Below are 23,375 nucleotides of genomic sequence, written 5' to 3' on the forward strand. Positions count from 1 at the left end.
AATGGGTTTCCTCAGGAGTGGCTGGCGTCTCCCTTAGGGATAGGGCGAGAAGCTCTGAGCCGCTGCTCCTTTGCGTCGAAAGGAGCCAGTTGAGGTGGTTTGGGCATCTGGTGAGGATGCCCCCTGGGCGCCTCCCTAGGGAGGTGTTCCACAGACGGCCAGCTGGGTAGAGGCCCCGGGGAAGACCCAGGACTAGGTGGAGAGATTATTGCTGCACTGGCCTGGGAACGCCTTGGGATCCCCCAGTTAGAGCTGGTAGATGTGGCCCGGGAAAGGGAATTTCAGGGTCCCCTGCTGGAGCTGTTGCGACCGAACCCCAGATAAGCGGTTGAAAATGGATGGATTGATTAATGCCAATAACCAAATGCAATAGTGTACAACTTCACATCTAAGGGAAAATCTGAGCTGACATGCGATGGAACGGAAATAAATAACATCTCAAACCTTTCTACACATCCGCTTTTGAGTGTGCAAAGAAACTGACTGTTCTTATGTGGATATCAAATTATATACCTAGTTTGATAAAGCAGAGGTCTTCAAGGTCCCCCAAACTGTAGAATAGGGGGTCCCTGCTCAGTTTGGTCTGCCATCTTGAGCTTCGCGGTCGTATTTGCATGAAAGGAGCAGTGAGTGAACCGGTGGGAAGCTGAATGTATTGCGGACTGAAAGATAATTTATCCGTTCACTACAATGATTCATGTTAGTGTATTTGAAGACTTAAAGACATTTAAATTGGTTTAAAAAAATAAAAATCCTAAAATTCGCAGCACCCCCTGGGGGGTCGCAGACCTCTGGGTTTTTAAGCGATTTGGATTAGAGATTCTCTCATCAATTTAGCAAAAACAAATAGCCTACATTTAATATCTGCCAACACATGAAATTTACATTTTCAATTTCATAAGAGCTTTATTTGAAATATTACACATATAAAAACTACATACAATTTTGTCCACATGATTAAAAGCAGTTAAAACAAAAACATTGAACGTGACGCAATGTCCGTGGTGGTCGCCAAGTGACACCGTTAAAGACCAACCGGTTGACAGAAATATTGGAACAGATTCTTGCTGGAAGGGAACCAGGAACTAGTCTGAGGCCTCAATCTTCTCCTGTTTGACAGCATCTGAGAAACAAGGAGGAGAAATCAGTGAGAATTCGGCTTAGAGCGTTTCACGTCAATCAGGGAAGTCGAGTCAGAAGAGTCACCTGTTGCTTGTTCCTCCTTCATCCTCTCCAGGACACACTTCTTCAGCTCCAGGCCGATGGCTCTGGAGAGCGGTGGCGGCACCGCGTTGCCGACCTGCAGGAACACAAGAATGAAGAACACAAAGAACCCGTTGCACAGGGCGCCGTTCAGAACCAAGGATGTCACCAAATACTACAGGTAAACATCACATCAGTCAAGACTACCTGTCGGTGTTTGTCCAGGATGTTTCCAAAGAAGCGGTACGTGTCGGGGAATCCCTGAGAGCGAGCACACTCCCTCACGCTGACCACTCTGTGCTGCTCGGGGTGCAGAACACGACCCTGAAATCAAAACACCATTTAGACTTTCTAAAAAGGAACAAACATCGGTTACAGGCCATGAAAGCATCTGGTCATTGCAGGGATTAAAGTGTTCCTTTAAAAACGCGGCCACATCTTTCCTGACAGAATTCTTCTTGTCCACCTCAGAGAAACGCAGAATTCCCGGTTGTTGATAAAGAGCAGAAGTACCTGCTTGCCCATGGGCTCCGGGTTGGTGACCGTCGTGCTGAAGAAGCCGTCCCACTCCAGCCTGCCGTAGAGGCCGGCCCAGTGGTTGTGGCGGTTTCCGGTGTGGGGGAGACACCACGGGATCAGGGTGCCGAACTGCCGATCAGCAGGGTCGCACGGAGTCCCTTAAAAATAAATGAGGACCGCAAGCACATCAGAGCTGCCTCTGAAGCAGGAACACGCCAACACTGGAGGAGCAGAGATGGAGCCACCTACCTCCTGAACAGGTGCAGACCCCTCTGAGAGCGCCGGTGCTGCTGCGCCCGTTCTTCTTATCCGAGTGGGAGTAGCGCAGTTTCTTAGTCATGGTGCCATCTTTGAGCCGAACCTCCAGGTTGGGCAGATCCCTCCAGTCGGAGCCGGGAGCCAACGGGATGTGACGCATGCGGCCTTCAACCAGAGCGCTCATGTCCTGAGGACACAAAAGGATCTTTGGTGAGAAACGTAGCGCTCGCCCATCGATCCAAAAAGGAGTGATGCCGTTGGAATAATGCTTTTACTTAATATCACAAGTCTGCATGTTTGCAGAAGTTAAAAAAAAAAAAAAGTCAGGTAGATGCTACAACATCTGGTGAACAAAAGGATTTGAAACGCACAATATTTTAGAGATCTTAAAAAGGTGATTGCTAACTAGCTGCTAAATGCGACACGAGTTTGATTTGACTGTCAAACATTCACTTCTGGCTACCGATTTACCAAAAATCACAGCAGCGGTGTTTGTCTCTGAGGATCATTGAACCAGTGTGCATCATGACCTGGCGTTTGGCACTAGTTTCTCCTTTTGAGAGAATGCAGGCGGCTCACCTTGCAGATGTGATCCCTGAGGATCGGCTGGTACTGAGTCCCTCGGATCTGCCTCTGGAACCAAGACTGCGGCTCTCCGTTGTAAGAGATCTCGAGCCCAGCGGCACCATTGCGAATCTCTGGCAGGTCAGACATGGTGTCTCTGACAGTGATGGTTCTGTAGATTCCTCCGTTGCCTCTGTGGAAGACAAACAGTTCATTAAAATAAAAACCGTTACAATCCATTCGAGCCGGAGCCGTGGAAAGTTCCCTGGAGGTTCCCCTTACCGTGTGACATTGCTGACGTGTCTCTTCTCGTCCACCACCACGCTCAGGGAACACGCTCTGGGAGCGAACACGTGCAGAGGCTCGGGGTAGCGGGGCAGCTTCTCCCCGGGAGCAGCAGCCAGGATGATGGCCCTGCGGCGCGTCTGGGCGACGCCGTACTGACCGGCCTGAGGAGGAGAGCAGTTAGTGAGAAAAGTACGTACTATTTATTTTTTCACTATTTGAAACGAGGCCTTTTCATGCCAGTCTAGTTCTACTCAAAGGGAGTTTTTATTTGTCCCGCCAAGCTAACGCAGAGTCGGACCCACCTGAAGGACTCCGAAGGTGCACTGGTAGCCCATGCGCACCAGACACCGTAGAGTCAGCTTCAGGACCATCGAGCTTTTGAAGGAAACAAAGTTCCTGACGTTCTCCAGCAGGAAGAACTTTGGTCTGTAGTAGTCACAGTAACTGGGGGAACAGGAAACCTGCATTTTAAATGTGCCCCTTGAGTTACACACTGCAGGAAACTCTGGTCATGCTGCCTGTCACCGACCTGAGATAAGAGACCACGAGGGAGTTCTTGAACTTTGAGTAGGTGCGAGAGTTGAAGCGGTTCATGCCGCTGAATCCTTGGCAAGGCGGCCCCCCGCACAGCATCTCCACGTCGCCCTTCTGAGGCAGCTTCTGGCCCAGAGAGTTGGTCTTCTCTCCCGACATGACCAGCTTGAGCAGCACGTTGCAGTCCTCCGTGAACACCGTGGTGCCGGGGTTGTTGAGCCTGAAGGCCTGTGCTGCCGGCTCCCACATTTCTATGGCCCACAGAGTCTCTGTCATACCTGAAGGGAAAGCAGCAGTGGTGGAGGTGAAGAAAAGCAACTACCACAACATCTCTGCACGAGCACTGCATTCCACGAGCATTTACCAGCCTGGTGGAAGCCTTCAGAGAGTCCGCCGCAGCCAGAAAACACGTCCAGGGCGCGATATTTGGGCACTTTAACCGCCTGTGGTTCGTTCTGAGAGTCCTGCTGTTCCTGTGCAGCAGCCTTTCCTTTGCCTTTACCTTGTAGAGAAATAATGGATCAGGATTTCTGAGCATAAAACAAATTTCATATTTTAAAAATACGCAAGTGTGTTGTCACCTTTCCCTTTGCCCTTTCCTTTGCCTTTATGCACAGCAGAGCGTGCATGGTTTGGAGGATCTTCAAAGCTCTTTGATTTTGCATTATAGGCCTGTAAAAGGAATATCAATAAGAATACACTGCATTGAAGATACGTTACAAGTACGGGCATTTTGTTTCCTTATTGTATATTTTTACATTTCCCCTCAGAACAAATCAGGGTCTCTTAACTACAGAATGTGAAATGATGCAGATCAGAGGAGCAACAACAACTGTACCTCCAGGAAATAGAAGCGGTCGGTTCCACCACTGGAATAGTCCTGGACCGATTCATTCAGGTCTTCCGCATATTCTACTTGGCAGCGGCCGAGCAACTCTGCCATGTTGACTGTGACCTCTTCGTCACTCCAGTACAGCTGGTTGATGTCTGCGTGGTAACTGGCTTTGACACCTTTGTGAGTGTTCTCAGGCCTGGGGGAGGAAACCAAAGCTGGCTCACTCATACACCAGACCCGTAATGAGCAGATTGTGATTTTTGTTTCCTCTCTAACCTGTAGAACTTGTAGAGTCGCAGTTTGACCTCCGACGTGTCGCATTTCCCGTTGCGTCTTTGACAGAAGATCTCCTTGATGCGCCCGACGCGGAAAGGCTCCGGAGCGTCCAGGTTGGACCCCTTGATGTAGTCGGAGGACTTCCGGTAGTATTCCGGGTACAAGTCCTCATCCACATCCTCCTTCCTATGAGAACGCTTCACCGGACTCGCTGGCTTCACACTGAAGGGCCGTGACAAATAGACAGTCAGTCCTGTACAGATTTTTCTCGTATGCATAAAATAATGAGTCACTTCGCCCACCTGAAATTGAACGCGTCTGGATGCATGTAGACACTGTCTCCCACTTTGAACTGCTCCCCCTGGAAGCAGGCCAGAGCGTAGAGAACCTTGGAGTCATGGTCTTTGTCCACTATGGGTTCAAATGCACGAGGCCTTTCCCGTTCCTCCCTCTCTGCGGCCCGAACGCAGCTTAAACAGAAGCTGGGAGCAAAAAGGGAACGCATCCAAAAAATAAATACCAAACAATCGCCGGTACAGTAGGAACACGCGTGTGCACGGTGCTTACGTGAACTTTGAGTCCTCCGTTGGCGACGTCTTTGGAGGTGTCTCAAAGCGGGCGCAGTCAGTGTCGTACCAGAACTGGTAGAAGAAACTCTTCCCGTCGTCATCAATCACCTTGATTTCCAAATCCATGCCTCCCTAAAACACACGAACGGAACCACAAAAATCACGAAAAGAGTTCAACAAAACACAGATTATCCCGCCGTGAGGGAGCCCACCTCCATGAACCAGTTGTCAGACGGGGCCTTGTACATGACGTTGACTTTGCTCTGCACGTAGTTGAGCAGCATGTCTTCACACTCGTCCACCATGACGAGCTCCAGCGGATCGGAGGATTCTCCCAACACCGTTTGGGTCCCACGATGGAACCAGTGGGCATGGAACATCTTCTCATTGGTGTCCTCCCACATTGATGCGATGCTAAGAAAGAATAAGTCGTTAGTTTTGTGTAAAGACACAGTGACGACATGTTTTCGAGGAGGCTATAAAGATGTCGTACCGTGCCAGGTACAGAGGCAACGATGGGTCCTCTGATGAAACCGAGACGCAGTCGCCCACCTCCAACACCTCGTCGTTCACACAGACCTTCTGGTAGTAACGCTTCTTTCCCTCAGTCTGATGGAGACAAACACATTGATACAGGGCCGGATCCTCAGAACTAAACTATTGGAACAACCAGGCGGGAGAGTTAAACACCTGAACGGTCTCGCCGATCCACGACAGTTTGCACTGGGTCTGCTTCTTCCTCTTCGGGTGAGAAACCTTCTTTGGCTTCTCCACTGGAACATCTTCCTCCTCAACAATCTCATCATCTTCAGCCTCCTTTACGGCGAGGTTTGGGCATCTAAACCAGGGGATGAAAGTAATTAAAGACTCAGGTTCACTCAGCTTTTTGTCAACATTAAAAAAAAGAAAAAAGAAATTGCCAGTTCCAGTGTAAACAAGCAACAAAAGTGAGAAACTAGAAGTACAATTACAAAGCTGTGGATTTGTGTTATTTACAGATGAAATGGATCAGAAAGACACTCACCGTCTCTGCTTACAAGCCTGCTTACTTTTGCCACCTCCCCCAAATTTGATCATGTCCTTGCAAGCTGGACACTTGCCACAATCCGGAGCTTGGCAAACCTGAAGAAACATTTACGAATCAAGACACCAATATCGAACGTACGTCCAACACCATCGGAACGCTCGACCTCTTCACACAAATCAAAGAGAAACAAGAAAGGGAAGCCTCACCTCACAGACACCACAGCGCTGTCTTTTCGCCCCGGCACTGTCCTTGTCGTTCTGCTCGATCTGTTCAGAGAAGAAGGTATCAAAGATCTGGTACACCAGCGTGGTAGTGGTCGCTTTAGTCGGGCCCTTGTTGTCCTTCTCGATCTTCGTTGGGTGGCGGATGGCCTGTCTTCTGGCCGCTCTCCTGTCGACGGAACAAAATTTGTGTTCAGAGGAAACGGGTCCACTCGACCTGACAAACACCTGATGGTATGCGGAGCGATGACGCCGTCAAATCACCACAGCATCAGGCCATGCAACACAACAGGCAGGCAGAACCACAGACTGAAGATGTTCAATGCAGAGCTCCCGTGAGACTCGACTGGCCAATGGAGCCCTAATTAAACACCAGTCTGCATGGAACACACCAACGCAGCGTTACGCCTGATGGTTCGTCAAAACATTCAGTAGATTTCACTGAAATGAATGTAAAAAACAAAAACAAACTTTAAACTGTATTACACCCAATTAAGAACCAGAGGGCCAGAATTCAGGCAGCAGCGTCTTTATGGTTTACCACGTTTTAACCAGTAATAATTCATTCGCAAAAAAATATTTATCTTAGTTGAAGTGTGTGAGAAAATCCGCAGATTGCCATATTTCTTTAATAATTCCAACTTTTTCTATGCATGTGTTACAAGTACAGACTGAGTACATTTGAACTGTAAAGCAATTTCTAATTTGAGCATAACAGAATACCACAACTACTTTGTGTTAAATATCCATATAGACACAGGTAACTTTAAACAGTTTAAGTATTCCACACACATGTGTAGATTACACTTTAATCAGTTGTGACTCATGGGAACTCACCTAATCGCCAGGATAAAAATTTGCTTAGATAAATATAAAAAAAAACAAAAAACATTGTAAAGCCCAAGAAATGAATAAAACCAATTGTGGCGTGAACTTATTTTTGGTCCATTTCACTTTTCACAATAAACACGCCACCATACAAGCTAAGGATGCATTCAGAAGGCCGACCTACCAGTACAGCAGCATGCTGCGTTAGGAAATGTCAAAGGAATGTTAGACATCAGGGGGAACAGAAATATAAACACTGGATAACTTCCTGATGCATCGTTTTTGCAAAGGTGTAAAAGTAAATAAATAGAAACTGCAGGGCACCGAATCCTAATCCTCCTCCAGCCGTACCTCTTCCCCAGAGTGACTCCTGCCAGCTTGATCAGGTCTCTCATGCAGGGAGTGACTATGATGGGCTGCTCATCAGAGTCGCCCGCCTCGTCGTAGCTCTCCACCTGCTCCACCACGAACTGGGCGTGGCGCAGCAGCGTGTCCTCCGTGAAGCAGTTGAAGTTCAGCCCTGCCGGAGGGACGGTTGTCTGAGGACCAAATAAACAGAAGCTGATTGTGCGCCGTGTCTTTTTTAAAGGCTACAGTACATTGACCTTCTATCAAAAGGCCACGTGGGTGTGTGTGAGAGAGACTTTTCCAAATAAGTCACAATTAGTCTCCTCAGACTTCTGCTCCTGTTAACAAGTCTTCACCTCAATCTTGTTGAGAAGGTCCTCATAAGAAGCATCGGGATTCTTTTGGAGAAACTCCACCACAATCTTGCTCATGTAGATCTTCTCCTGCATCACAGCAAAGATGGGTGCGTACTCCTCACTGGACTGCATCAGGATGTAATCAGCAAAAGCTGCAGGACGGAGAGAGAGAACCATTAGGACATCATAATGAGAAGGAAAAAAAACTGGAGAATTGGGAGCAGGAAACGTTGCTACCTGTCGTGAAGCCAATTAAAGCCTTTTCGCCACCATCAAACCCAGTAATCCACCAAGCATTGATGGGTCCAAGCTTCTTGGCAGGAACTCCACCTGGAACAAGTATTTCACACAAAACGCCATTTAAACACCAGCTTGATTGTGAAGAACAGTTAAAGACAACTTTCGCTTGAAATGTTGCCTTTCATACCATCCAAGCACGGGTTGTCATCGTAGATGGGTTTGACAACACAGCTGAAGTAGAGCTCCACATTCTTCTCAATCAATCCAGAGTCGAACGGACAGAGGTGGCCACGCTTGTCATACACGCTGCGAGACACAAGAGGCCACACCACAGCTGACTCACTTAACTACAAAAAGACTACCGGGCACCAACACTACAGAGTTTCACCTTCACGCCAAAGTCACAGAACAAATTACCAACCTGAAGTTTGTAATCTTGTGCTGCGGCAGATCGTCGTAGCTCTCAAATCCGTCCTCATTGGAGTCGAACAGGGAAAGACGCTCGTCTGTCAGCATCTCTGGTTCGTCGAGCTGAGGAGAGCAGAACAGTTCGGGATTCAATTAAATTAATTTTGTATAGCCCAAAATCACAAATTTGGCTCAGAGGGCTTTACAGTCTGTACACATACAACAATCCTGAACCCCACACATCGGCACAGGAAAAAAACTCCCCCCCCCCCCCCCCAAAAAAAAAGAAGGGTTGCAGTGTAGCTTGATCAGGGGGTCTGTAGTAATCTGTACACCTAAAAATGACTCACTACAAACATTGTAGCTACTAGGTAAGGAGGTTAAGTTACCCCTCTTGCCTTGGAAATTATACATTGAAATAAAGTTGGGGCAGAGCGCGAGTGTTCCATCAAAGCAAAGCCTTTTGTACCGAAGCTGCCAAACGGTCATTGATTAGAGTGCGTTTACATTTTCACACAACTGCGTTCTTCAGGGTGGAAAAGATGCTCAAAACCTTTGCTTCCAGGGATGTTACTTTGGGGTATCCATGAAAAAGATGCTGATTAAATGCGTACAGGTCCGACGAGGTAAATTTGATCTTTAAATTCATATTGCAAGTAAATTATTTCAAGCTGTAAGTAGTTAGAGCACACCCCTAACCCTAGGAAAACATTGAGGGGAATACAATTCTCACCGCAGTATCAGGATCTCCTTGAAAGAACTTGAGATCGGAATCGTCCAGGTATTGTCTGCAGTCTGTACATTTTGGGGGCGGTGTCTGCAATAAATACACAGGATGCGTCGGTAAGAATCATTAAGGATAAACTAAAACCGTTAACCTGTGGAGTCTTCAGAGGCAGGAAATGACAAAGTCATTAACAATTTTTGGACAAATCTTAAGAGTCGAGCAATCAAGGTAAGGAATGAACATTTGCAGGTAACACAGAATACAGTTTTAGGTGGAAATAGTTTCCTTTGGCTTAGATGGCCAGGTTTTGTAATTATACATTGCGCTCTTTAGGTAAACATGACAAGTATTTCATAACTGGTACATGGCATTTAGTTGTGGTAGACAGAGTGTTTAACCAAATAGTTGTTTGCAACGAGACGTTTCCTGAACAATATTTAGACATTCAAAGTATATTTATGTTAAAGACAGTACAGGTGTATTCAACTAATCTGGTTGATTAGCCGGCTTCTCGTCAGCGCTGCGGCCCACAGTCAGCCTGCAGAGGACCAATCAGCCGGATTAAGGGACAACACCTGCGTAGGTGTTGCGAGGCTCTAAAGCCCTGCAGACGTGTTTACAGCTTCGACACGGAGCCAAACAACAAGTCATTACCTTTGCAGCAGAGACCGGTTTGGTAATCTCACTCTCAGATTTTTCTGGAGCAGCACTGCACACAGAAAATGGGATTAGTACGTTGGCTTGTACGAGTTGCATCACCACCACTTATGTTGAGAAAAAAAACTCACGTTTCATCCGATTCAACTTTAAGACGTTTCTCCTCACGAGTCTACAACATAAATATGGAGTTACATACCAGCCAAAACAGTCACAGCTCTTTGTGTTTAAACACCACTGGAAAATAATTACTCACCTCCTCTGCATCATCTTCCTCTTTCTTCCCTTCATTTTCTCCATTAGCAGCGTCTCCGTTCAAGTCTTCAGACTTTCGCTTTTGACTGCAAAAAAGATTTACATGTACTTGTAAAACTTGAATTTCCTCTTAGTTGCTGAATGAGTAGAAAAATGCTTTACAAATTAAGATTTCATGTACGCACACTTTAGAGAACATTGACATGATGGTGGGCTGTTTCCCAGCGTTTCTCGTAACTCTCGTACTGGCTGGAGATTCTGCAATGAAGAAACACTTGATCATATAAAACAGTCTTAAAATCAGTTTATTTACATGCAGGAAGGTGTTTCATAACAAATATTAAAATATTTAAAATAAACGTACTTGTGTTGTCAGAATTTGTTTTGCTCTTTCGTCCACCTTTCCCTTTTGATGCCGTTGGCGACTTGACAGCCTCCTCTTCCTCCTCCATGGTCACGTCTTCACTGTGCTCGTCTTTGTGAGAACCGTTGGATAAAACAGTCTTTCCGTTGTGCTCAACGCTGTCAACGTGTGAGCCATTCTCATGATTGAGCTCTTTTCCCAGCAAGGCCTTGACTTTGGAGAGGTAGACGTCCTGAGGAAAGTACACGGCAGTCACAGGAGGAAGAATGAGCTGACGTTTGAGGATTAGTTATCGTTTAGATATATTTAAGAGTCACCAACCATTGACATCTCTGAACTCTTCATTTTCTCCTCCAGGCTGTTCAGCTGGTCCTGAGCGTCGACATGCAGGAAGTTCTGCACCAACTTCAGCTTCTCTTTCACATGATCCTGGAACAGCATTTATACAGAATATCGGTCAGAACTTTGAAAACACTTAAAAAAAAAAAAAAAGCTCTAAAGTTGATGCCTTTCTTTTTTTCATTGTTACGGACTATGGTCCTAAAATGCACAGTGTAACCTCACCAGAGAAGCAAATTGATGCCAATACCGTGAATAAATGTTTAGCACCGCAGAACATGGCTTTATTGATGCGGTTCGAACTTTTCTTTATACATACTCACCTTCATTGTGACACCATCAAGAGTTGAAATGATTACGACACTCAGGGAGTGATTGTGTCCATTTAATTTATCAAACGAGTGCATCCATGAAGCAACCATCATCTTGATGGAATCAAAATAACAGTCCATATTTTTGCTTGTAATCATACCTATATAATCATTTAAATTAATGAATTGTAAATGAACCAATATGCAGAACGCAGAGAAGTGAAAAACAATTAAAAGGGTTGGGGGCTTCCACTTCGATTAACAAGACACTTGGAAACCGCAATAGTGTTCAATAGTCTTTAGGAACCCGCAACGAAACGCGTCACAAGCGAGAGTGATGAGTGAGCAACGTTAGCAGAGAGATGAACAGACATGGAACCCACCTCGCCCGAAGAGCCGTCCTCATCCAGCACCTGCAGCCTGGAAAGTCAAAACAACGCCACGTTAAATGGAACGCAGGTGCACGTTAGCGTACATGACGCGACGGTGGCAGTGAAACTCGTGTTGACAGCGAGCTAGCGGGAACGTAACGTTAGATAACGAAACTTCCCGAGTGGCGCCAAATCTCCCACGCTGCTCCATCCAATGACAGGCTAAGATGCTAACTGCTTAGCGTTATCCAGGGGGTGGGGGGGCGGGGGGGCGCTGGATGCAGCATCAGTACACACTGTCAAGTGACAACAAGCTAACGCTAGCTACAGTTGCTAATAAACGGCAGGAGGTAGAAGAAGCTGCCTTGCTGGTGACAGCCGGGGAAAGTCCAGCGCAGCTTGTAACATTCGGTTTAATACATGTTAATGAGGCGTTTTTGACGAAGACCTCCAGCTGCACGCATGCTAGAACATAACGACATTGTTAGCATTCGGGTTAACGGACCTTTTCCTGACATCCTCTGGAAGAGACAGGGAGGTCTTGGATGGCATGACAAACGGCTAGCTCAACAAGTGAGATATAAAAGGGTTAAAACCGCGTTAAAATCGTTTAAAACAATGTTTAAACCCGGCCGTTGGTCCCTGCAGCGAGGCTCCGGTGTGTTCGCTTGGCGTCCCTCGCGGTGGATACTATAAGCAATTCGGGCGCGCGGGCCGTCTTTTCGCGCGGAAACCCGGGTGTTGTGGACTGTACCACTTTAGTGATGTGTGGGTAAAACCATTTCAACACTCTGCCTAATATGTCCCTCCTCGTCGCATCGTCTGAATTTAAATCCCATTTCCGCATTACAAACAGAACATTAAAACTAAAAATCTGATGGTCGCCTGCTTGTATTCGTAAAATATATATTTTCTTTAAATCAACAAGTAGCTTGGCTTACCCCTACTGTTATCCAGATGCTTTGGACGACGGACCAAGCGGAAGCAATCTGAATGCTGTTTACTAATTAATTATTCCTTCAATAAATATCTGTATTTGAGATGAGCATGTATACGTAGCTTATCCATACTTTTGAATGAAGGCATATAGTAGACTGCAGCGAGCAATAGTTAGCAATAGGCTATGTTTGCTGCTATAATACGTAACGTTGATCTTTGCGTTCTGATCTACAATCGCGCTCTCTATATTTCTCTCTTCCATCAGTAGATACAGATGTGCATGTCACTGCTGATTTTGGTTGCTTGACCTACTATCAATTTTGGGGGGGAGATAATATCAGAAGGACGTTCAAATATAATTAAAATATGCCTGTAAGCTTATTTAACCACGAGGTGGCAGTATGACATCAATTACGTGAGTATTGTTTCAGGTTATCAGATCATGGTTGAGAATCATCTCCGTTATATTGTAAATACAAATGTAACATGTTAACATGTACAGCCAGTTCCAATCACAACATTCAATAGAAATCCACAAACGTATAAGTTATTAATTGAGCAGTGATTTATTTCCGTTTCAAGGTAGTTTGCGTGTATTATATTTACATAATCTAATAATAATAAACATAAATGGAGATGATGAATATGTGTTATTTTGATCCTCATGTCTATTTTGTTATGTTCTCTATGCAGGGACGACTCCACATACATCTGGTCGGCTGACTTCCATGTTTTTGTATACACAACTTCACCTACAGGTTTCTGAGTCTGATGTCATATCCTGCAGCTCGCTGGAAAGTCTTGGCAGGCATCCCAGCAGCGCAGCCTCCTGGGGCTGATTCAGCCAGCGTTCCCACCCAGGAATCCTGGATGTCTGACAGGAAACAAGCCCAACTCCCCCAAGGCCACTACAAGTCAGTCTCTCCCCTCACCCCGAAAACCTCTCCCGGGCTTTACTTCATGCTTCTCTCAGACTTCCCACCATAGCGCTGTCTTGCTTTAGCCTTTAAGCAATCGAGCGGTTTTATTAGGTTAGAGCTCTGTGATTAACGGCCAAGCAAAAGCAGGATTTGCATGTACTTTCAGGCTGTCATGTTGAAGCTGGTATTCTTTAAACCATGTCACAGCATGTTTGGATTAAATGCCCCATTTGGAATACTTCTTCGATGCAGCCACAATAGGGAAGCGTCTCAGGACCTGCAGAGAAGTCATAGCTGCATTAAAGCAGCTTGCAAATCAGAGTTAAACTCAAACACACGAAGATTTCTTTCAGTATTTCATTTATTTTATAAAAAAGGAATGCAAAGAACAAAACGTTTATGTACCTACATTAGTGTTTCAGATTGTACCGATTTAACACAGGCAGCGTGCTATTGGACATAAAAAAGGCTATTGCACACGAGACATTTTATACAACACAAATCATACATACTGTACAAAAATACATACAGACAAACATACATAGTTATTCATGTATTTACTATAAAACATCACAGAGTCAAGCAACACAATGAAGGGACAGGTACACAGTTCAAAACACCTTCTCCATCGGAAAAAAAAAAAAAAAAAACTCGGGAAAGCAAACATCACTGAAGCTGCCAAAGTGCTTTTCACCATTTCTACTTGGTCATCTAAATTTAAATGTCAATATCAAAAACAAGCGAGGGAGACTTTTAGATGTATGTCCACAGGAAAAGGGTTAGTATAACCCTGAGCAACAGGAACGGGACAATGAAAAAACGGACTTCCTGTGGCGGGAGGAAGTGACATGTTGTAGGATGTCAGAGATGAGGATGAAGGTGACCTCCCAGGGGGAACCCCCCCCACCCCCCCTGTGCATTTGGAACCGGATCTGCTCGTATTTTGTAGGGGTGGAAGGGGGTCTTTGGAAAGATGAGACGTGTTTACGTGTTCTTTAGCTGCACAAGGCATACGGCCAGCAAATTAAACCAGGATGTTCACAACGTGGTGGAGTTTTTTTGTTTTGTTCGGGGTGCTTTTGAAGACTTCACAGTGAGAGTGACCTACCCTGTTCATCCCGTTCTCTGCTCGTCAATGACTTGGTAATTCATAAGGACGATCGATAATACTGTCAACAACGGAGCAACCTGCCCCAAACACTTCATACATACATTCAGCCTAATTTTCCCCAGGGTGGAAGGCACTAACAGAGACGGCACATCGCGGCTACGTTGCTGCAACACTGTCGGGACGTCGGCCCCCTTAGTCAAAGCTGCTGGACAGCTGACATTGAGTGAAACCCATCAGCGCCAACTCACTTCAGGAAATGTGCTTTCTGATTAGGCCTTCCTCAACGGAAACTGTTGGGATACAAAAGACAACAGTAAAAGCAAGAGGGACAGACTATGAGAACGGATGAGGGAAGCGGTGTTAGTGATGGAAGCTGGAGTATATCACACATACATTAGCTCTTACAAATACGTTTGAATTTCATGCATTAAATGTAAGCAGATTATGTAAGTTTGTCGTAGTTATTCAAATTGTTTAAGCAAGGTTATATGGGGAAGTAAGTAGCTCCGGTTTTAGTTGAGGGAGTACTCGTGGTAACTTGGCTTCAGTGGAGCTGATCACAAGTGATGGATCAAGGGGGGAGGGGGCTGATGTTTACACATATCAGTGCATGAGAGTGAAACGGAGGACAATAGTATACTACAAAGTGCAACTTTGCAATCTTTGCATAGCTACAATGGCTGGAAGGCCCAAAACAGTTCACCATAACTACAATATTATGCCTGTTTCTGATTTTGGCTTTCAAAAGGGGTTTACATGTTTAGAAAGTATTTACATGACTCCATTTTAATTAACCAGAGTACCCACGAAAAAAAGCTTATCACATTTCTGACAGTACCCTCCTGCTCAATTGGCTCCCTCTTGAAACATTGTGTTTTGACACCCGCTGCGATGGATTGGATGCGGATTGTGAATTCACACAACTCCGATTGTAATAAGAAAAAGGCAGCTTTTCTCACTCCAGAGCATCTTTTTTAACATCTCTGCATCCCAGCAGGACCTCCTTTTTTCATCTCCCACACGCACAAACACGCATGCACGCACTCACTCACTCACTCACTCACACGCCCACTCTGATGTCTTTGCACCGTATCAGACGCTGGTACAGTCCTGCATGATCGGTGTGGTCTGATGTTCATGTTTGATGGTGCAGTGCTCCAGAGAGCTGGAGCTCTTTAGAGGCACCAGGCAGCGGTCGGCTGGCCGCCCGCTGTGCAGAACCCCCCAGCAGCACAGCACGCGCAGAAACTCCTTCCTCATGTCCTTGCTGCGCAGCGTGTAGATCACGGGGTTGAGCGCCGAGTTCAGAGTGGCAAAGCTGAAAAAGAATTCCGCTTTGGAGAGGATGGGGCAGAACTGTATCCTGCACGACGTGTCCAGGAGGAGGATGGTGAAAGCGGGCAGCCAGCACATGATGAAGACGCCCAGCACTATCGTGACTGTCTTCAGGAGGGCGTAGGCCGGCAGGTTGGTCGCCTCCTGGTGGCTGGAGCGCACAATCAAGTAGATCCTCACGTAGAGGATGACGATAGAGAGCAGTATGAGGCTGAAGATGGTGACAACGAAGAGGATGTATTTCTTGGAGTACAGCGGCAGCACGGCCGAGCACTCGGGGAGGTCGTTGATGCAGTTCCAGCCCATGATGGGGAGCCCTCCCAGCAGGATGGAGGTGACCCAACAGGCTCCTATCAGGAGGAACATGCGGCACGTCTTGGTGGAGCCGTACACCTTGACCTTGGTGATGGCGATGTAGCGCTCGGTGGCTATCGCCAGCAAGCTGAAGACCGACGCGGCCAGAGCGATAAACGCCGTGCCCTCCCGGATGAACCACTGCACGGGCATCAGGTCGAAGGTCCTCGACCCTGACAGGAAAATGTTGGCTATGTAGGCGGAGCCTGCCAGCAGGTCGGAGAAGGCCAGGTTGCCGATGAAGAAGAACATGGCGGAGTGGAACTTCTTGTTGCGGCAGACGGCGATGAGGACCAGCAGGTTCTCCAGGATGATAATGGTGCAGAGGACCACGATGACCATGTCGAGGCTGCTGAGCTTCTTCTTGTTCTCGATGCGCTTGGCCAGCTCCTGGGTGCTCATGTTCTTGGCGAAGGTGTAGTAGGAGTGGATCAGGCTCTGGTTGTAGTACTGGGAGTACTTGCTCTTCATGGTGACAGGGTGGCAGAGCACAGCGGCTTTACGGCAAAGATTCATTCACACAGTGGAGTCGTGCAGAGCTTCTCCTCAGGCGATGATCATTGCCTTTAAGGAGGTGACAGGAGGACGGCCGGGGCTGCGAGGGAGACGGCCTGTCCCACAGTCACGTCTTGAGAGCTCTATGTGGGTCACCTGCAGACACAGAAAGGGAGAGAAGGCCCGGGTTACCGAAAGGGGAAACGCACTCGCACAAACCAACATTTTTTTCGCGAAATCAAAACAACGTAACCAGGCAACAACCTGTTCCTGGAAAATAAACAGTTCAAGTCAAGTCAGTTCAAGAGTGAAGGAAAAGGAATTAAGAGACGATCTTGAAATCCGAATCTCCCAGAACAGATCGAGCAGTGATTAATAAAGAGCTGATATTCACATTGAGTAAGTAAAAGAGGGCACACTCACGGATCCCAAACTGAACACCCACACAGGAAACAGTGGCAGCTTGTCGCGGTCGAAGAGGAACGGAAAGCGACTTGTGTGGTATTGTGAAAAAAAAAAAAAAAGAGAACTTTTGGGAAACTTAAATTCACCGAAAGGGAATTAATGCGAAAAGTATTTTCGCTTTCCTTTAGCTGATGAAACTGTGCAGGAAGAGATCATCTTCAGGTAGAAGAATAAACACTCTGTGAGTGCTGGCGCTCGGACAAAAGGGACATTCCACCGACCCTGTCCGAGCACTCGGCTGTCAACACAACGCCATTGTTGCGCCCGAGCAAACTTTTCCACCCCAGTAAGCCACCTCTTGAAACTCGGACACAGGTTTTAGATCTCGTCTCGTCCCAAAACCTCCAACCAGCTCACACAAGAGCACAGCGAATCAAAATCGAGGCCCCCGAGAGGAAAGGCTGGGAGTTTCCGAGTGTCAGACATTACGTGTTCGTTATTTTCTGTTTCACATTAACATGAAACATTGGAAATACAGGGGGGATTGGAAAACAAGACATCTAAAGATATCACTTAAGATAGTGTGAAACATGTTTTACTCAAAGCAAGCCAAAGTTTTTTGACATTTCAAAGATCAAAGGATTACATTTATGTGAATATCTGCAGATAAATTGATAAAATAAAAAACTGCTGCCTTCATTTTAAATATTTGTCACAGTGACATTATATCTCATGGTGATGAATGTGCATTTCTTTTTATTACAAAATAGTGTAATTAAATAAAAAAAGTTTAAAACCAAAGAACATTTTATCTGATGAAGGGTTCACTTGTATAATGACGCAGCTAAACAAATTAACAAAAACCCTGTGAACCACTTGTGTGGCTTGAAATTGCTCAGAGAGCTCCTTCACCCCCAAAACAAAGGAGAGTTTAAGGCTTCGGGAGTCTAATTAGAGGTGGAGCTGGTGTCTTAAACCTGTCAAAAGCAACAGGATCCCTGCGCAGGCCGGCTCCACGCGAAACTCAACCCTGTTCATCTCCTGCAGCTCGCTCCCAGCTGCAAACCTTTAGTGGAATCTTGAACCTCGTCTCTGTTCTGCCGGGCTTCTGCTCCAGACACGAGAGACACGAGAGACGGCGAGCGAGCGGGACAAAGCCGGACGGAGGGCATGCATGTGGAACGGCATCTGGACACAAAGGCTGGAATCTGAGACACCCCTGTGACGTCCACAAACCCCTCCGTGTGACCAGATGCACCGCGCGGGACTTTACTCTGCTCGTGCACTGAAAGCCTTCCCACACACACACACACACACACACACACACACACACACACACACACACACACACACACACACACACACACACACACTACTGTCTGTGACAGACAGGGAGTAGTGGCGCACAGCATTCCGCAGGTTAGACACACGGCCAGCAATAACCAGCACGCGGTTTCCTCCAGCCGGAAAACAAAGAACAATAGTCTCCCTTCAGCCTTAATAATGGAGCCGCACACTTCCATCTGGCTGCTGCTGCAGCTGCATCGCAGCAGAAACGAATCTACAGCCCAGCCTTCGCTTATCAGAACAGCCCCCCCCTCCCGTCCTCCCCCATCCTTTTCAGCTCCATTAATAGACTCAAATTGGAGGCTTGAGGCTGAGCACGTGGGCCAGCTGCACCAGGGGTAATCACATCAGGGTACATTACTGCAGCCTGTAATGATTTCGTCAGTGGAAAAGTCTGCCAGCTCCGTATCTCTGGCCGTCGGCTGAGAGGAAGACGCACCGCTGCTGCTCCATCCTCCTTTCGCCTGCGTGCCGAGCACGCAGACGGCCCGAGGGCGTCCCTTCACCTGCAGGCCCATGGCGTCTGTCATCACAGGGATTTCTGTGTGTGTGTGTGTGTGTGTGTGTGTGTAAAGAACCTGCCGGGCTGGTTTGCCGACAGCCCCGTCTCTCCCCACCCTGTCCCTCTACCCGCCGCCCGTGTGCCATTCAGGTGTTTCCACGGTGATTGGTCGAGTTATTGTTTGACTGCTACACCCCCCCCCCCCCCCACCCCCGCCACCACCCTCATCCCTCCCTCCAATCACAGTAGACACAACACGCGGATAAAAATATTGTCAAGCCATGTGGCTCCTTTCTTCAGAGCAACAATTTGACGGCCGCAGCTGCACAAACGCATCAAAAAACTGCTCTTTGGTTTGTTAAGGGAATAATAAAACCTGTGAGATTCATGCGACGGTACGGAGTGTAGTATTCTATGTGCTGAATCTTAGTTTAGAACAATTTCACAAGTATATAAACATATTGAAATCTTGATCGTGCAGCCAGTCCAACTCTTTACTGGACTACTGCTCAAAAGTTCAAATACCTCAATCAATTCAGCTGAAAACACATTTGCAATCACTTATGCATTAAAGGCTTATGCAACTTCAATATAATGTATCTATATTTAGGTTGTATTAATCTTTTATTCGAAATGAGTAACTATTGCGGCTACTAGTATACTATTTATTCTATTAAAAGTGATTTCTCTTGACTAACATGTAAATACGCTGAAGCGTGTAGATTTTGTGAACCTCAAAAAAGAACAGACACGGTGGAACGTCCTGGTTTCATGAACAATGTTTTGTTGTGTAGAAAGTGTGAGGGTGTCAAAGCAAGAAAAATACCATAATATCCTGTCTGGATTTCAAAGTGAAGAGAAGCAAACAGCAGACGTGGTGATGAAAGCGACAACCATGGACACAGGCGCCAGGAGGCACCTGAGACAGGATATCCTACCAGAAAGCTGAGAAAATCTCATCATCACCAAAGCAGCCGTTTCTAGAGAAATGACGTGCACGTCGCCTCTTGTGGTGCCTGTTCGTGCTCACTGGTTTTCACAGCTCTGCTCACCTTTCACACGCACACACAGATGCAAAATTGCTCTCCATCGAGCGAGGAACCGCATGCAGCAAGAAAGCTGCACAGATCTCCCGCAAGACGATTCAACTGCTGAAAGCCGACTCCGCTTTTCTCCTAATCCAGAGTTCCACTCTCCATCACGGTTCTGACGGCTGAACAAAAGCCTCAGGTTTTCACTTTTTTTGCCCCCCAACACCTGATAAGCCCCAATTAGCACACCATCTGCCCACTAAAAAGCAGACGCCCCCCACGTTTGCCCCATTACATCACCTGCTACCTGTCACACTCTGCCTCTGCTTTCTCTGGGGAAACGAGTTCCTTTCCCTCCACACACCCACCTCCATGTTTCTGTGCACACACACACACACACACACACACACACACACACACACACACACACACACACACACACACACTTTGGTTGAGATAAGAGCGGACGACTAACCTTGAGTCGGACAGCTGCCAGTTGTCGTTTGCGTCGAAGTGTGTTAAATGACTGTTTATCTAAAAGCATCACCCGAGCAGTTTGTGGTTTGTCACATCCTGTAACTTCGTCTCCCTCCTCCTGGCCTTCACCCTCCCTGCGCACAAGTCGCTGTGGTGGCAACAGGGCAACAATCCAAGCACAAAATCGTATTATTAAGGAGATTCAGCGACTTCCTGGGCCCTTTGTGACCCACCAGACTGTTCCTCTGGGCCACGAGGTGATGATGGATACAGGACGCGTCCGCTGCTGATTTGTTCCTTCCTGCTTAGTTTGTCAACCATTAATAGAGGCATTAGTCTGTAATTCATCTCTAGGTGGGCCTTTCTGTGACCGTACTCTCCTCCTCCCCTCTGCTTGCTTGTGTTCGGCATCTCCTAAGCACTCCGAGGTGTTTGAAGTGGATGGTTTCAACATGACGTCGCTTGTACCAGTGATATCACTCGCCCCCGGAATAGATTTCACGAGGACGGGGAGGGAAAAGCCGTTTCCCCCCCGTCGGCCGCCACTCGGCCAAGAAAAAAGGTGCACGCCGACCGTCCTCCCCACCGCCATCGGGCACGGAGAGGATTCGTGCTCCAGCTGCGACACGACTGTTCCCTTCGAGCCCCCCCCCCCCGCCACAGCTCGCGTCAAAATAAACCCAAAACAAAGATGGCCGGATCTTATCTTTAGTGGCCACCGTTATCCCGGTTACACGGCCCGCTGCCGACAAGCCCGCTGATAACGCCCGACGGCCAAAACAGTGGAGTGAAAATGCCCAGCTGGCGGAAAGAGAAGATTCGGGAACGTGCCTCTCATCAGCTATCTCAACTTCCTATTGTGCTTATCAACAAGTTACCCTAAATGGAAATGCATTCACCTCAAGACCTCAGAACCATCCATCCATCCATTGTCAAACCGCTTATCCTGCACACAGGGTCGCGGGGGGGCTGGAGTCCATCCCAGCCAACTTCGGGCGATAGACAGGGTACACCCTGGATTGGTCGCCAGCCAATCGCAGGGCCACACAGAGACATACAACCATTCACACTCACATTCACATTCACACATCTACGGGCAATTTAAAGTCCCCAATTAACCTGATCCCCAGAGCATGTCTTTGGACTGTGGGAGGAAGCCGGAGAACCCGGAGAGAACCCACGCAGACACGGGGAGAACATGCAGACTCCACACAGAAAGGCCACTGGGCGGAATCGAACCCAGGACCTTCTTGCTGTGAGGCAACAGTGCTAACCACCACGCCACCGTGCCGCCCCAAGACCTCAGAACTCCCACTGCAATTGCATTTTTTTCCCCTTTCTTTTCTTTAGCATCCACAGTCAATATCGAGTCTCAGATGAGCCCGCTTTTTTTTCTTCCTTATGTTAGTTTACTTTCACATGTTTACTGAGATTTCATAAAAGTCGAAAATCAGCGTAGTGAAAATCAGCGTAGTAAAAAATCAGCGTAGTGAAAATCAGCATAGTGGAAACCAGCGTGGTGAAAACCAGCGTGGTGAAAACCAGCGTAGTGAAAACCAGCGTGGTGAAAACCAGCGGAGAGTGTGAGTCATTCTGGCGTCGCCTTCACACGCTGTGGGAGACGACGGAGGAGGGAAAAAAGGGCAAAAAAGTTGCCGAGATCTGAGATTTTAGTAAAAACAAGAAGGAAGAGAGCTGGTTTCAGTATCGCTGCGGCGGCTGGGGGGTCCAGGTAGGAGACGGCAGTCTGCAGTGTCTGACAGCCTGCAACCGGGAAAGGAACTCAAATAGGGGAACAATCAATTTAACACAGAAGAAAAATGCCCGTCGTTTTGCGAGGCAATGTTACAGATATTTTAGAACTTAGAAAAAATAGAGAAGTACCACATGGATCAGTGTGATAATACCAGCCTCGGGGCATAAAAAAAACAAAACTGTTCTTTTAGTGACATTAAAACGGTTTTACCTCTGTATTTTTATTTGATCCCGAGTGCAAATCTTCCTCTTTGTCCGTTATGATGCTGACGCGGTTCATTGAAACTGCGTATAAGCTGCTGGATATTAGGAGAGTGGGTGTCCTCAATACGTCGTTTAATTAGGGATTACCCTTTCGCCCGTCAAACGGTTTGACAGTTTGGGTACAGCCTCCTCTCAACACTTTATGCCTTTTCCTGTCTTTTTTTTTTTTCTCTCTCTCTCTCTGTTCGGTTCATCTCGCCAGACTTCCGTTTTGTTTGTTTACGGCGGCTGTTTGCTGTTACAGCGGCAGCGAGAGCAGCTGGAGACAAAGAGCTGCGTTTAGAAATAAAGGGCATCATGCAGCCCGAGGAGCCGTAACCCGCACGACCGGCAGACGCCCCCCACCCCCCCATCAATTCCCCCTCCAGGCCCCCAGTCTGCTCCATAGGGGGGGGGGGGGGGTTGGGAATCTCCAAGGGTGTGGCGCCTGAGAGGCAATTACTGTAATACCTTCATCCTCGGACCGATCCCTGTCAACTTTAGTCACTGTCTGACAAATTAATCCTGTTTCTATATGGCTTTATTTTGCATATCTCCCTTTCATGCCCCCCCCCCCACTCCCGACTCGTATTTTTTTTACTTCACCGCGGACATCAAAAAGAAGGCCACAAAGAGGTGGTTAAATGCACGAATGCAAGAAAGGATTTATTTAGCGCACATCTGGGGCAGACATGTTCTTATGGGCCCCTGTTAAACACTTCATTACAACACAAATGGTGCAATCAGCGCTCGGGTTTCTTAGAAGCCAAAACCTCCTCAGATAATGTGTCCACTAGTCGACAATAACACACGCACACTACCCCAAACAACAAATACGCTAATACACAAGCGTGCTTCTCTGCAGCATTCTTCAGATCTGCTGAGCAGGAAGAGTAACTCAAGCTCACACGAAAACGCTGTGAGAAGCTGCGCGGTCGGTTCGTGCACACGCAGGTCAGCGGC

General features: G+C 47.2%; 2 protein-coding genes across 7 annotated transcripts in view; both read right to left on the reverse strand.

Moving 5' to 3' along the window:
* Positions 1 to 886: 886 nt before the first annotated feature.
* Positions 887 to 12,246, reverse strand: dnmt1 (DNA (cytosine-5-)-methyltransferase 1). Its single transcript, XM_040190417.2, has 34 exons — positions 12,004 to 12,246; positions 11,511 to 11,547; positions 10,799 to 10,906; positions 10,478 to 10,709; positions 10,299 to 10,371; positions 10,115 to 10,199; positions 9,990 to 10,030; positions 9,856 to 9,910; positions 9,208 to 9,291; positions 8,488 to 8,597; positions 8,254 to 8,372; positions 8,064 to 8,156; positions 7,827 to 7,978; positions 7,474 to 7,661; positions 6,280 to 6,463; positions 6,071 to 6,168; positions 5,737 to 5,884; positions 5,540 to 5,655; positions 5,259 to 5,460; positions 5,045 to 5,178; positions 4,780 to 4,959; positions 4,478 to 4,699; positions 4,205 to 4,397; positions 3,948 to 4,038; positions 3,731 to 3,868; positions 3,362 to 3,644; positions 3,135 to 3,276; positions 2,827 to 2,993; positions 2,560 to 2,737; positions 1,972 to 2,167; positions 1,717 to 1,880; positions 1,411 to 1,527; positions 1,207 to 1,300; positions 887 to 1,123 (listed from the first exon to the last, which is right to left on the reverse strand). The coding sequence occupies exons 1-34, from the start codon at positions 12,048 to 12,050 to the stop codon at positions 1,086 to 1,088; spliced, it is 4,509 nt and encodes a 1,502-aa protein (XP_040046351.2). The 5' UTR covers positions 12,051 to 12,246; the 3' UTR covers positions 887 to 1,085.
* Positions 12,247 to 13,700: 1,454 nt separating this feature from the next.
* The window catches only part of s1pr2 (sphingosine-1-phosphate receptor 2), a 15,768-nt gene continuing 6,093 nt past the window's right edge, over positions 13,701 to 23,375 (reverse strand). For 4 of the 6 annotated variants that reach the window (XM_040190423.2, XM_040190422.2, XM_040190421.2 and 1 more), the window contains exon 2: positions 13,701 to 16,808. In XM_040190423.2, coding sequence (XP_040046357.1) covers positions 15,561 to 16,673 — 1,113 coding nt within the window. In that variant the 5' untranslated portion in view covers positions 16,674 to 16,808 and the 3' untranslated portion in view covers positions 13,701 to 15,560. Of the gene's footprint in view, positions 16,809 to 20,412; positions 21,322 to 21,715; positions 22,179 to 22,380; positions 22,549 to 23,375 lie in introns of those variants that run through there. The other 2 variants (XM_078084006.1, XM_040190425.2) reach the window with 2 other exon arrangements.

Source organism: Gasterosteus aculeatus, chromosome 11, assembly GCF_964276395.1.
Source record: "Gasterosteus aculeatus chromosome 11, fGasAcu3.hap1.1, whole genome shotgun sequence".
In the NCBI taxonomy this organism is placed as follows: Eukaryota; Metazoa; Chordata; class Actinopteri; order Perciformes; family Gasterosteidae; genus Gasterosteus; species Gasterosteus aculeatus.

Coding starts and splice junctions, on each gene's coding strand:
- dnmt1 (XM_040190417.2), bottom strand. CDS start 12,050: ATGCCATCCAAGACCTCCCTGTCTCTTCCAGAGGATGTCAGGAAAAG. Junction 6,464..7,473: donor GGAGTCACTCTGGGGAAGAG/GTACGGCTGGAG, acceptor TTCCGTCGACAG/GAGAGCGGCCAGAAGACAGG. Junction 3,645..3,730: donor TGAAGGCTTCCACCAGGCTG/GTAAATGCTCGT, acceptor CTTTCCCTTCAG/GTATGACAGAGACTCTGTGG.